This window comes from Oenanthe melanoleuca, chromosome 14 (genome assembly GCF_029582105.1).
Source record: "Oenanthe melanoleuca isolate GR-GAL-2019-014 chromosome 14, OMel1.0, whole genome shotgun sequence".
NCBI lineage: Eukaryota > Metazoa > Chordata > Aves > Passeriformes > Muscicapidae > Oenanthe > Oenanthe melanoleuca.
This window is the reverse complement of record NC_079348.1, coordinates 15,820,297-15,833,899: the sequence shown is the minus strand read 5'-3', so window position 1 is coordinate 15,833,899 and position 13,603 is coordinate 15,820,297. Positions and strand designations below refer to the sequence as shown.

At 44.1% G+C, this 13,603-nt stretch overlaps 1 protein-coding gene across 3 annotated transcripts in view; it reads left to right on the top strand.

Annotated features, from left to right (window-relative positions):
• Positions 1–13,603, top strand: part of IFT140 (intraflagellar transport 140) — an 86,173-nt gene that overhangs the window by 70,823 nt on the left and 1,747 nt on the right. For all 3 annotated transcript variants that reach the window (XM_056503293.1, XM_056503292.1, XM_056503295.1), the window contains 10 exons: positions 6,491–6,668; positions 8,875–9,065; positions 10,071–10,166; positions 10,517–10,649; positions 10,739–10,882; positions 11,256–11,384; positions 11,597–11,779; positions 12,448–12,654; positions 12,818–13,030; positions 13,110–13,276. In XM_056503293.1, the coding sequence (XP_056359268.1) occupies positions 6,491–6,668; positions 8,875–9,065; positions 10,071–10,166; positions 10,517–10,649; positions 10,739–10,882; positions 11,256–11,384; positions 11,597–11,779; positions 12,448–12,654; positions 12,818–13,030; positions 13,110–13,276 (1,641 nt within the window). The remainder of the gene's footprint in view (positions 1–6,490; positions 6,669–8,874; positions 9,066–10,070; positions 10,167–10,516; positions 10,650–10,738; positions 10,883–11,255; positions 11,385–11,596; positions 11,780–12,447; positions 12,655–12,817; positions 13,031–13,109; positions 13,277–13,603) is intronic.

Genomic DNA, 13,603 nt, shown 5'->3' with positions numbered 1-13,603 from the left:
GTGTCCCTGCTGGCAGCTCAGCACGGAATGGACTGCACAGAGCACGGCAGGTGCTTCTTGAGAAACTCTTACTGAGAGTTGTTGAGGGCATTCCAAATTGTCCTTGGACCTGGATGTTTCCAGAGCGCTCTTGCCCAGCCTGACGCTGCAAGCGGCTCTTTGCTATTCCCATCAGTTGCCTCAGCGGCACGGGGACGAGGGCTGGGATTCTGGAGGGCACTGCCCTGCACTACTGCCTGGCCTTATGCCCCCCTGAGCTGAGCCTGGCACAGTTCTTCAGGCTACACAAACCACGCACGACTGTAGCATTGCCTTCTACACACTGAACTGAAGGCATAGCGTCACTGAGGAGTCCTGGCACAGACCAGGCACTGCCACACCTGAGGGGCTGGCACAGGAGTTCACATCCCTGTAACTGATAAATTAGATTAGAAAGTGATTTAATTTTATTTTATATTTTATTTTTATATAATTTTACCAGGCAAATATCATTTTATTTTTATATCATTTTACCAGGACTGGCACAGGAGTTCACATCCCTGTAATTGATAAATTAGATTAGAAAGTGATTTAATTTTATTTTATATTTTATTTTTATATCATTTTACCAGGCAAGAGGCTTTGCCCCTAACAAACCGATCTTCCCTGACCCAATACACAGAAAGAAACTGGTCTGAATTTTTTTGCAAGGCAACATTTTATTTTCCAATAAAGTGGATATGCTCCTATAATTAGTTTTCAGCTCCTGAAGTTGCATGTATTAACCTGGCTACGAGCTCAACCCTCCTCCATATGCTCTGATAATTTTTAATCTTTAAACAAATTAAGCTTTAAGTACTTTGAGCATCTTTATCCCTTGAGAGCATCTTTGGTTTCTCTTTTTCCCTGTGATTGGTCATGTTTCTGTACATTTCTCGTTTTAGAACTTCCAGTATAAACACACCAGTGTCTACCATTGTTCAAAGAAATTTCCTACCAGCAATGATCATCATTGCATATTTTAAACCCGTTGGATTATTTGTTATTATGATTCTGTGTTTATTGTAAGCCAGGGATTCAGCAGCTAGGCAAATTATGTTTATATGCAGATAATGCCAGGAGGAGAGATTTATCTTTAAGGAAATGTCACACACCTGCTTCTGCCTCCTCCTATTTGATTTTTGTGATTTGATGAAGTTTGAGTATGTATTTTCAGCAGGGCCCAAGTTTCCTTCTCATGTAACATTAAAAACAATAGCAATTATATTTTACGTAGGCTGAACAAATCAGTCCAGTTGTAGAATCATAAAGGTTGGAAAAGATCAAGTCCAATCATTGCCCCAGCCACAGACCCATGCCTCCAAGTGCTACATCCACACAGCTTTTAAATCCTTCCAGGGATGGTGACTCCACCACTGCCCTGGGCAGCTTTGCCAGTGCCTGACTACCCTTTCCGTGAAGAAATTTTCCCTAATATCCAATTTAAACAGTATGGGAATCCTGATCCTTAATAAAAAACTACCCTAGTGAAAGCTTCTTTGCTGACAAACAGACAGCAGGATGTGCATTTTGCAGCGCTCACTGCATTCCATGGGGCACAGGGGTTTGTGTCATACTACTCAGATGGAGCCATCTCTTGGAGTTGGTTTTATGAAGGGTAAGTTTGGAACAAAGCTGTGTATTCAATGGGATATTATAGATACATTTTGTGAAGCTGCTTTATCAAATGGTCTGTTTCTGCTAGGGAAGAGTTTTTAGGAGTAGCCTCATCAGCTTTCAGTGTTTGGATCATACATGAAAAGTGCCTGATTTTTCTTAGAGTAGCTCATTAATATCATTAACACTATCAAGAGTTTCATTGAACTATTACAACTTTTCATCTATTACTTAGTTCCTTGTCTTTTAGTGCCACGGAAATATATAACCAGAATCCCATAAATGCATTTTAAAAGCATCAAACCTAACTTAGCTACATCAGATAAAATCTCATTTTCTCAAGTCCTTAGAGTTTTCCAGTCTAGTAGAAGGTGTCCCTGCCCATGGCAAGGGTTTGGAGCAAGATGGTTTTTTGTGTCCCTTCCTTCCTACCCAGACTATTCTGTGGTTCTGTGATTATCTATAATACAACATTATAGGATGCAATATTAATTTGTTATATATAATGTGTATATTATTGGGTCCAGTTCAACAAAATGAGGCCCAAATTGAAAAGAGATTTTTTTTTAACCCTGATTGTGATCAATGTTCATTTTCCAAATATAGCTCATTAAATAGAGGGAGAAATGGTTTTTCAGTGAGATGCTTCAGACATATAAATCTCCAGCACTTCTAAATAATACTTCATTTTTTTTCTTTAAACTTTCATTCTAAGTAGGCAATGAAAAAGATATGGGAACAGAAGGGTTTGTGAGATCAGACTTTGGATGCTGTAAACACAGTTCCACTGAAAAACAGATGTGAAAGGTCAGACACAAAGCAAGGAAACTTTCATCAAATATATGGTAAAATTTGTGTCCACTCTTAAGAGTTGTCAACATTTGCTTCCCAAATCCCTGGCACTGTGGATGTGGCTAGAGCCTGGGAGCACAGGGTGCAGCAGAGGATGGTGTATCCCTGTGCCTGGTGGGGGGCTTGGGGCTCCCTTCTGCTTGGGCTGCCTTCCCCTGGCACTGCTCCCACTGCTGCTGCGCCTGGGCTTCATTAAGTTTCCAGCTTTGGCTGATGAAGTACAGATGTGAGAGGCTTTCCAGGGAGGATGAGAAGAGGAGGAGGAGAACAAGAAATTACCAGAGTCAGAGTTGGGGGCAGGGAAAAGTATTACTTGGCATTTTATATGGACAGCAGGGCCAGGCCTAGGAAGGAGAGTTGCTGCCTTTTAGGGATGTATGGACAGATTCAGCTTTCTCACTACACTGGCAGCTGTTGGGAGATAAACTGGTTTTCCCTGAGATTTAATTGAACCTGTTATGCACCTCCTATTTCTTGTTCCTTCACCAGACCCACATCCATCTGCCCTCATGTCTGAGGGGCAGCAAAACTTGCCCTGGTGCTGGAGGTGTGTGCCTGCCAGGGAGGTTGTACATCTCATGGCTGAGGTTGGTCTTTGTGAAACAGAGAGAAATGGAAGTGGACTGTGGGTACTCCCAGGATCCCTTCCCCTTCCCTCACCATTTACCTTATGAGAGCACTGTCCCCCTTGTGAAGGATGTGTCTGCTGGAAAGAACCACTCTGCTGCATCTCCATGGGGACCTTGGCTGTTGCTCTGCCCTGTGCAGCTGCTAACCAAACCCACTGGGGTATGGGAACTTCTCTGGGCAGAGCAAGGCTGGGTTCCTTAGGTGAAACACTCCTTCAAGTATTTCTGCAGGGCAGAAGCAGGAGAAGGGATGGTCAGAGGAAATCAGTGGTCTCACCTGCCACGGGTTCTTGTGCTGGTGAGCTGCTCTGATCATGTTTCTCAGAATCTTGGAATCATGGAGTGGTTTGGGTTGGAAAGGACCTTAAGGACCATCTAGTATAAACTCTCTGCCATGGGCAGGGACACCTTTCTTTGGTGTCCCCCTTATCTGTGGTCTCTGTGCTGAGTGACTCCATGCAAGCTGTGTTCTGCTGTGAACACTCCCAAATTCAGGGTCTTTGGTGCAGTTTGAGCCTGGTGTGCTCACCCCTTGCCCAGCCGGGGTGGCAGAAGGCAGTGCCTGCCAGAGTAAAACCAGCTGCAGAGCACATCAACTGCAGATGTTTCCCCCTCTGCGTTTGCTGCTGCCCCCGGTGTAGCTGTGGCTCAAGCCTCTCAGGTTAATTTTGCAAATGGTTTGGAGTGGAGAAGAAAGAAGTGGGATGGCAGAACTCCAGCTCCTCAGGGTAGAGGTACCTGGGTGATCCACAAAGGTAGGTGTGTGGAGGGCAAGAGCTCCCAAAGAGAAGTCGTAGAGGCAGCAGCTCCCACTGAATTTCGACATTGGCAGGAGTTGTTGCCATCCACGAAAGCATAACACAGCTGAGAGATGATGAGCTACATCTCCTAAATCCTGCTGTGACTCCCTGCATGCTGTTATCTTTTAACTTTGTACTTTAAAATACACTGTGTAGTCTGTTTCATCTCAAAAGTTTCCACTCCCTGTAGTCTAAATAAGAATCTCATCTGCTTGCCTGTTTGAGCCCATGAACTCTCTTCTTCCTGCATGGAGGGAGCTAAGAGCTATCAGAGCTCTGAAAAATAAAGACTTTGATTTCCTTTCAGAAACTCACTGTTAGTCAGCTTGACAAAGAACAGCACAGACATGCATTCCTTCACCGAGAGCTGGCTGGCTGTTGGCAGCTTCTTCTGGCACACTGCAGAGCTTGGAAAATGAACATCTCCACAAGTGCTGTGAAGCATAGCTGTGCCCAGGCACAGCCTTGAGCAGCTTTTCCTAAGGGCAGAAGTCAACTGGCTGTGTTGGTCAAAGCCAGGTGAACATAACTAACACCATGTTGATCATGTCAATGTTCTTTAAAGGTGTTTTTCCCACTTTTCCCAATTCCAGTAGTGTCGGGAATAAAAGAGAAAACTGTTTCAACTTTTCAGAAATTAGGAAGGTCACATCTGCTGACACAAGGCAGCATTTCTGTATTGAGTGGTGACATGCAGAAGGATCTAGCACTGGTTTCTGTCAGGTCCTTCCAAGTCTGAAATTACCATGATTTATTTCAATGTTCCTTTTGGCTCCTCAGCTGGAGAGCTTGGACCTGTGAAAGAAGAGCATAAAGAGGCTGTGTTTGAATACCACACAGTTGTAAGAAAGGCAGCACTCAGACATGCATTTTTGGTTTTCTAAACCAGAAACACTTCTGATCTTTCTGAGATTTGTCCCTGATTCATCACTTCTGTTCTTTTTTTATTTTCTCTATACCGTTTGTCCTCAGTGAAGTCTGTATCAACTTATTTATGTTGATTACTACCTGAAACCTTTATATGAGTTGCACTGCAAGTAAAAGATACTCTAATTCTAAAGTGAATTATGCAAAGGATTTTTCCTGTGCCTTTTCTTAGTGTATGTGTTAAAGGGCAGGTTGTTCTGCTGCTTCCCCTTAAGTCACTTTCTCCTGTTTGTGCAGGGCTGTCCCACAGCCACTGGAAACAGAAAAACATTTTAATAATAGAAAAACTGGAAGGGTGGCAGGTCATAAAGTGTCATTCTATTCTATTATTTTCTTCTTTGTTCCCTGCTTTTTTTTTTTTTTTAGATCTTTACTTTGTGCTGTGTTGGTGCCTGAGAACTGCACAGACCATACCTCTGCTGAGGGTGACATTGAAGAAAACCTGATTTTGAATGCGTATGGTTTTTATTAGTCAAACATATTGAATGAAATTCTGAATAGCCTCAAATATGGATAGAATCTGTGAAGATCTTTGCTTGTCCCGCTCTGTCATGGTCAGTTCTGTCGTGGTTCTTCTGCTGAGCAATTCTTCCAGCCATTCCAGTCAGGAGCATGGTCCTCAGCCTACCTGGGCAGGGGACTTTGTAGTGTTAACTGCAAGCTCGTAGCCCTGAGGAATTCTTCCCTGAGCATCACAAAGCTTTTGGATTTGCCCATTTTATCCAAGTTTTGAATTAGAACATGGTTGTTTGGTAATTTTTCTACACATCATTCCCTATTACTGAGTACAACAATTGAGCTCCCAATAGTTGTTCAGTATGTAAACTACTCCAGACTACAGCAGGAGATTTCCAGTGTGAGGTTAAGACTTTTCTTGTCATTTTAATTTTGATTTCTGAACATCAGTGTAGGACTTGTGACTGTCTATAGGTGCAGCTACAGCAGGATGAGCACATAATAAATGTTTATATGCATGCAAATATAGAATCACAGATTGGTTTGGATTGGAAGGGACCTTAAAGACCATCTAATTCTACCCACCACTGCTTTGGGCAGGGACACCTCCCACTATTCCCAGTTTGCTTCAAGCCCCATCCAACCTGGCCTTGAACACTTCCAGGGATGGGGCAGCCACAACTTCTCTGGGCACCCTGTGCCAGGACCTCAGCAACCTCACAGGGAAGAATTTCTTCCAATCTGAACCTCCGCTTTTTCAATTTAAAGCTGTTCCCCCTTGTCCTGTCCCTCCAGGCCCTTGTCCCAACTCCAGCTCTCCTGGAGCTCCTTTAGGCACTGGGAGGGGCTCTTAAGTTCTCCTCTGAGCCTTCACTTCTCCAGGCTGAACATCTCCTGCTCTCTCAGCCTGTCTCCAGAGTAGAGGTGTAATTGCTGTTGTTTAGAAATTGATGTAAATCAAATCCCAAAATATTTCCTTAAGGCTAGGGTCATTTAGCTCAAGAACTGACCTTTGTGTGTGAGCCTGCTTCTGTTCCTCTTCAGTCTTCACACAGCTACTGGAATCTCTGTTACAGTCATCCCATTCCCAATGTACTGATGGTTTCCCCTTTCACACTCTCTCTCCTCACACCTCACCTGCCTTCTAGGTGACACAATAACAGTTTTCTTTTTCTTTCCTGTTTCCTGCAGTGAGGCTGTGTGGGAGAACATGGCTCGCATGTGCGTGAAGACTCAGAGGCTTGATGTTGCCAAAATTTGCCTGGGGCACATGGGTCATGCAAGAGGAGCCAAGGCACTGCGGGAAGCTGAGCAAGAGCCAGAGCAGAAGGCCAGGGTGGCTGTGCTGGCCATCCAGTTGGGCATGCTGGTAAATCCCACAGCCAAGCCGTGAAGAGTTAATAGCAGATTCTGAAAAAATACTCAGTGAAAGAAACTGCTGACAGAAGGAAACATAATTTAAAGATTGTTTTATGTGTGGAACATTTAACAAAACCCTGATTTCTTGGGGCATAAGCGTAGTCATTCTAGGTTTCATGAGATTAAAAAAGGCTATATTTTATTATAGTTAAAATGTTTCAACAAAAACATGTTTTAAACTCTGGAGCTTTGATATTTAGGCTCTGATATGGAACACAAGTTCCATTTTGAAATTATTTATTTCTAGAGTGAAAGGCTAGAGCTGTGTGCTGTCACAGAGTTAGAGCTGACCTGAGGTTATTGAAGTTTAGGCAAAATAGACTTTTCCTGCAGGGCTGGAGAGCTCTGGTCAGTCACATTCATTGCCTGTGCTGTCTCAGGGATGCCTCACCCTCCAGATTTCTATCCTGACTTCTCCCACTGTGTGAGCAGGAACTTGGCTGGATCCAGCTCAACCAGAGGACAAGATCTGGCTGTTCCCCAGAGTTGGTGTATGGAGCAACTGCCTCTCGTTCCTTCATCTGGAGCCCAGCCTGGCAGCAAATACACCCCAAAGTGGACCTTGTGTCTTGTTCTGACTTCATTCCCTTTGACTGCCAATAGAACTGAGATCTGAGCTCTGTTTGAGACGAGCATTGTCATACGGATTGAAAATTGACTGGTGCTAGTTAGATTTGAATTAGTATTCCACTAATTTAATATCTTCAGCAATGATCCATAAGAAAGTCAGAAATTTTTAGTTTGGGAACTGTAGGAGATCCAGGCATATGATCTGTCAGAGGGAAAAACTGGGAAAGAATTTATGAAATAACCCAGTCTATAGGAAATACTGAATTAGATAAAAAATAGCAAGGTGTTGTGACAGCAAAAATCAGTTTGGGGCCAAGCTTGAGGAGATACCACATCCTGGGACCTGGATTTGGCAACTTCTGTCTGTATACTCAGGGCAGCTACAGCTAGAATGATCACTTCCAGCCTTTAATTATCTCATTACAGAAAAAAAAAAGTTGATGAACTGGAACAGATTCAGAGAAAATCAGTGCAAATTTCTCAGCTCTTGGAAAGATTTCACAGAAAAGGAAATCTTGAAAATGACCAAATAATTAGAATTTGGCTTTCAAAGGTATTTAGCAATCTATAGTTATTTGATAAGTATGAGAGAGAGAGACAGAAAGTAACTGTTCTGTATTAAAGGTAAGGAAAAAAGGAAAATTCAAACTAAATGTTTGTAAAGGCTTCCTGGCAAAGAAAACTATGAAGCTGAGAAGTGTCAGTGCTTCTTCTCTTGGATATTTAGATCTGTTCGGAGAGGTGGAAGGGAACTTCAGCGAAACAAATGCAGTTCTTCTGCGTTTTTCCATCTCTTACAGAATCCTAGGGCAGGCATCTTCCTTTTCCACTTTCTGTGCTTTTTAAAATTTGAAACAATAAGAGACAGAAAGCATTTTTCTGTCTTGGACAGATAATCTCAATTTACTAAATATAGTGTTCAGCTGGACAGCAGTTGGGTGGAGCAGGAAAATGCTCCTTCCATGGGAGTTAGTACCTCTCAGAGAATAAAAATGATAGTTCCAAATTTGCTCATCCTTGCGTCAGCATGGGCAAAACTCTCCTGTTCTAATTCTGTAATAAATTACTAACATTTATTCCCAGGAATGGAGCTCAGTTTCCACAAACAGCATTGCTGCCTCGAGACCTGCTAGGAGGTCACGGGGGTTCCCTGGCTCGCAGCACCTTAATTGTCAAACCCGTACTGCCAGGATCTTCTAAGCCTCACCCCTGGGTGGGCAGCATAGTTGATAGCTGAACCCCCACCTAAGCATGTCTCCATTTTTGATTAGTCACACTCCTGATGGAACATTTGATGGAACATTAATGACTTACTTGTGTCACTCCCTTCCCCTCCCAGTGAATCCTGTACAATAAATGTCAGGATCTGAGTGCTTTCCTTATTTTTACATAACCATCTTGTTTCCCAATAACATGCTATCCTAGGCTACATATATTTAGTTGGTTAAACCCTCTGTCTGAATTACTGTTGTTTTAATTGCATTGCAATGCCCTGCACTCATAAACTGCTCCATGGTGCAGTGCCTGCTGTGACTGATACGCAGCTTTGTTGGGGCTGATGGGGATTTTGGGTGTTCCTCTCCCAGGAGGATGCAGAGCAGCTGTACAAGGCTTGCAGACGGTATGACCTCTTGAACAAGTTCTACCAGGCCTCCAACCAGTGGCAGAAAGCCTTGGAAACAGCCGAGGCTCATGACCGGGTTCACCTGCGCACCACCCACTACAACTACGCGAAGCACCTGGAGGCAACCGGGCAGCAGGGCCTGGCGCTCACCCAGTAAGCACCAGCTGGGTGTACCTGGGGGACTGGGAGCTCTTTCTCCTGTGGACATGGCTGCAGGAGGATGTTTGATGATGACCAGTAAAAAATAATTAGAGTCTTTTCCTGTTTCTGGTGCCTTATATCTCACAGAGTGAAAGCATTCCCACTGAAATCTCCCAGCATCCTCCCATGCAAAAAATGTGTAGTGTCTAGAAGGTCAAGAGTCAGGGCCAGTAGTTACACCCCAGTCATATCCAATCCTGTGTTTGTCTCTGGAAGACCACTGCCATCTTCTCCTTCCATTTCTGTGACGAAACCAATTATTTGCTTTTTTCAAGAGTCCCAGACACAACTGCTGGAGCAGAATTTAATTTGACTTGGTTGCTTCTGGTGCCTCATTCTCTCCTGTGATTGCTGAGTCTTATGAGAAGTTAGGGGAGGGTATTTTTGATGTCTTGTATTTCTTGTTTGAGACCTTGTTTTACATGAGTTTTCCAATATGAAAGTTATCATCATCATCATCATCACCATCATCCAATAAGGTCAATTCTGTTCATAATGAAAGCAGAGTTCTGCTGTGCTCAGGCAGACCCTCTGATGGCCATGGTGGGCAGTGGTGTTAGGAGAGGTGGGTGCTGGGCTAAGGGCAGTGACCTCCCAGCAGTGGCAGAGGCTAATGTTGCAGTAGGTGGTATAATGTGGAGCCTGGGGCATTTGTAACCTGTCCAGCCAGGTGTGCTTGATGCTTGGGAAACTTTCTGGAATATTGGCACTTTTAAAGTATTTTCTGTGCTGTGAAGATCATACCTCCCTCATTCCAAGTGCTTGGCAGTACCACTGAACTTTTTAATTTTTGATGGTGCTGGTGGACTGCAACTGGTCTTAGAGTGAACTTATGTAGCTAAAGCAGTTGTTGCTGGTGTTGTCAGTTGATGCCTGGCAAAGATTAAATGGATGTTTTACACATAGAGAGCTAATAAGGAGGGTGTCATTTCATGTCTAATGTGTTCTTCTCTACAGCTATGAAAAATCAGACACACACAGGTTCGAGGTACCTCGAATGCTCTCTGAAGACTTACAAGCCCTGGAGAACTACATCAACAAGATGAAAGACAAGTCAGTGCTATGCTTGTTCCTTCTACATGAGGCTGTCAGGTCTGACATACAATTTGTGAGGAGAGTGAGGATGAGAGAGTGTGAATCCTCTCAAGTGTCATTCAACCCCTGCCTTATCCACTATGACCCTCCAACAACTTTTCAGATTTATGCTGCACTTGCTCAAGAACTGCCATATTGGTTATCCAGGCTGACTTCTTGTATAGTGCAGATCTTGGGAGTGTCACACTTGGGTTGGGGTAAAGCATGTGTTCTAAAAAGTGTGTTCAGTCTTCAGTTCAAGCTCTCTAGGAGTGAAAAACAGCATCAGGAAGTTCTTGTTGCTGCATTTAATACTGTTGCTTTTCCAGGAGCCTGTGGAAGTGGTGGGCACAGTACTTGGAGAGCCAGTCAGACATGGAATCTGCATTAAAATACTATGCACTGGCTCAGGATTATTTTTCCTTAGTTCGTGTCCACTGCTTTCAAGGCAACATTCAGAAGGTAAGGCAGTCTGATTCCACCTACTTCCAGAGTTCTCATTCCTGGGAGGAGCATAGACAGAAAGAAAAGCTGTGCAATTCCCTCTGCAGGCTGCTGAAATAGCAAACGAAACGGGGAACGGGGCAGCCTCCTATCACCTGGCGCGGCAGTACGAGAGTCAGGAGGACATCAAGCAGGCCGTGCACTTCTACAGCCGGGCCCAGGCGTTCAACAACGCCATCCGCTTGTGCAAGGTACAGCGTGGCCACACCAGCACACGCTTCTCCCCTTTGGTGCTGCAAGGGCTTTGTGCCCCTTCTGTCCCATAAGACACTGCCAGTTCTTGGACAGCACATGATGTAGCTGCTCCTGGTTTCTGCTGACCTCTTCTACCAAAGGTGGATCAATAAAGTCTTAGTGGTTTGGAAATGTATTTTCTTAAACAGCTCATCAGAAACTCCCGAAAGAAATAATCAAAGCTAAAAATCACATGGGTTGTAGAGGTTTTACACAGAAGGGGGAGAGAGTTTAATGCTGTGTGACAGTATAAAGCCACAGGCTTGCCAGAGGGTGGAATTATGAAATCTGTGTGTGCACACCCAGAGCCAAACCTTTGCTTTTGAACAGGCGAATAATTTAGATGATCAGCTGATGAACCTGGCTCTCCTGAGCTCACCAGAAGACATGATAGAGGCAGCCTGCTATTATGAGGAAAAGGGGGATCAAATGGACAGAGCTGTTATGTTATACCACAAGGTAAATGTTTTTTACTAAAAACTCCCAAACTTTACACTGAAGCAGTTCCGACAGCAGAGGAATGTTAAATCAGCTGTTGTGCTTTACTAGGTCCTGTTTATTAGCCATTTTTTCATGGTGAGTAATGCTTTATTAAGTCACTCCAGGGTGTCCTGTGAACTGGCTCTGTAGTGTTCATTCTAGTCTTTTAAGCCTCATTCCTAATTTTGCAGGCAGGACACTTCTCCAAAGCCCTGGAGCTGGCCTTTGCCACGCAGCAGTTCGGGGCCCTGCAGCTCATTGCTGAGGACCTGGATGAGAAGTCCGACCCAGCCCTGCTTGCTCGCTGCTCTGGGTTCTTCATTGAACATGCTCAGTATGAGAAGGCAATGGAGCTGCTGCTCACGGCCAAGAAGGTGAGCTGAGCCCTCTGGTCCCCTGTGCACAGGTAGAGGAGCACAACAGGTGTGACCTGCACATAGCCATTCATCTGTGCAGGTAAACAGATATAAGAGACACTTGTAAAGTTTCAAGATTCCTCTTAAGCCAGTGATTCAGGGGCACTGGCAGCTCAGCCTTGCCAAAATGCTGGGTACCATACCAGTCCTGTGGCTCACTCCTTTTTAACGAGCTCCTATGGCTGGCTTTCTTCCACATTTTGCAAGGGTACCACAGCCCTTTTCTGGACTACAAGCTTTTGTATAGCCTACTCAGAATTTCTTCCTATATGGGAAGTACCAAAATATTTAACAAAATCTTTCAATTTATTTGTATTTGCTGAAAATGTTATTATTGATCATGCCTAACAAACCTGCCTTGTATGTCTCTGAAACTCTCATGTTCAGAGTCAAAATGGCTGAATCTTTAGTGGCGTACTCTGTCATGGAAGAACATGTTCTTCTTAGCAAACAGTGTGTGCCTGAACAGGAGCTGATGTTGAGACATGTAACTACATCCCAGTGTTCCAGACAGAGCATCCTCAGCTGCTTGTGTTTGTAGCTGATTTCTGTAGGTTACACCACCAGCAAATGTGATGTATCGTGATAGTGTATGCAACATGTCATTGCTCTCTTGCTCCCATCAGTACCACGAAGCTCTGCAGCTCTGCCTGGAGCAGAACCTGACCATCACCGAGGAGCTGGCTGAGAAGATGACAGTCTCCAAGGAGTCCCAGGACCTCTCTGAAGAGTCCCGGAGGGAGCTGCTGGAGCAAATTGCCGACTGCTGCATGAGACAAGGCAACTACCACATAGCCACCAAGAAATACACACAAGCAGGAAACAAGTTAAAGGTCAGCCTGGATAGCCTCAAAACAAGGGTGTTTTGAAAAGTAAACCTTGAAGCAGATTTCCTACAGTAACTACCCAGATGAAACTTCTGAGCCATCTTGATGGTGTTTTGGCATTCACAATATTTTCCCTCTCTCCTTCTTGTGCCACTCTTTCCCATGTCAGGCTATGAGGGCATTGCTGAAATCTGGAGATACTGAGAAAATTATCTTCTTTGCGGGAGTTTCCAGACAGAGAGAAATTTATATCATGGCAGCCAACTACCTGCAGTCACTGGATTGGCGTAAAGACGCAAAGATTATTGCGAATATCATCAGCTTCTACACCAAAGGAGGGGCCCTTGACCTCCTGGCGGGTTTCTATGATGCATGTGCTCAGGTAGCGCCCTTTCTGTGACTTCTGAAGGTGTTTGGTTTATTGGCTCTGGAGCAAGACCATCTCACTTCTCCTCCTGCAGGTTGAAATTGATGAGTATCAGAACTATGAAAAAGCCCACAGAGCACTGACAGAAGCATACAAGTGCCTTTCCAAAGCAAAGGCCAGAAGCCCTTTGGAACAGGAAAGCAAACTTAGCCACCTGCAGAGTAGGATGAGTCTGATGAAGCAGTTTATCCATGCTCAGAGGTGAGCTGCATTGTGGACAGCACAGAAACTAAGTGACAGAAATATCATACCAGAACAGAAGTTGTTACAGCACCTAAAATTTAATAAATATTTTGCAGCTTGATGGAAATAGGTACATTTTTCTAGCAGGGAAACTATAATATGATTTTTAAAAGTGCATTTCAAGTGTTGCATTAAAGATGGAAAGGTAACCTGAAAGAGAATATAGACCAAGGAAAGTATAACCAGAAAGGTGATTATCAGAAAATCACAGAGTGTTTTGAGTGGGAAGGGACCTTAAAGACCATTTTGTTCCAAAAACCTGCCATAGACAGGGACACCTTTCAC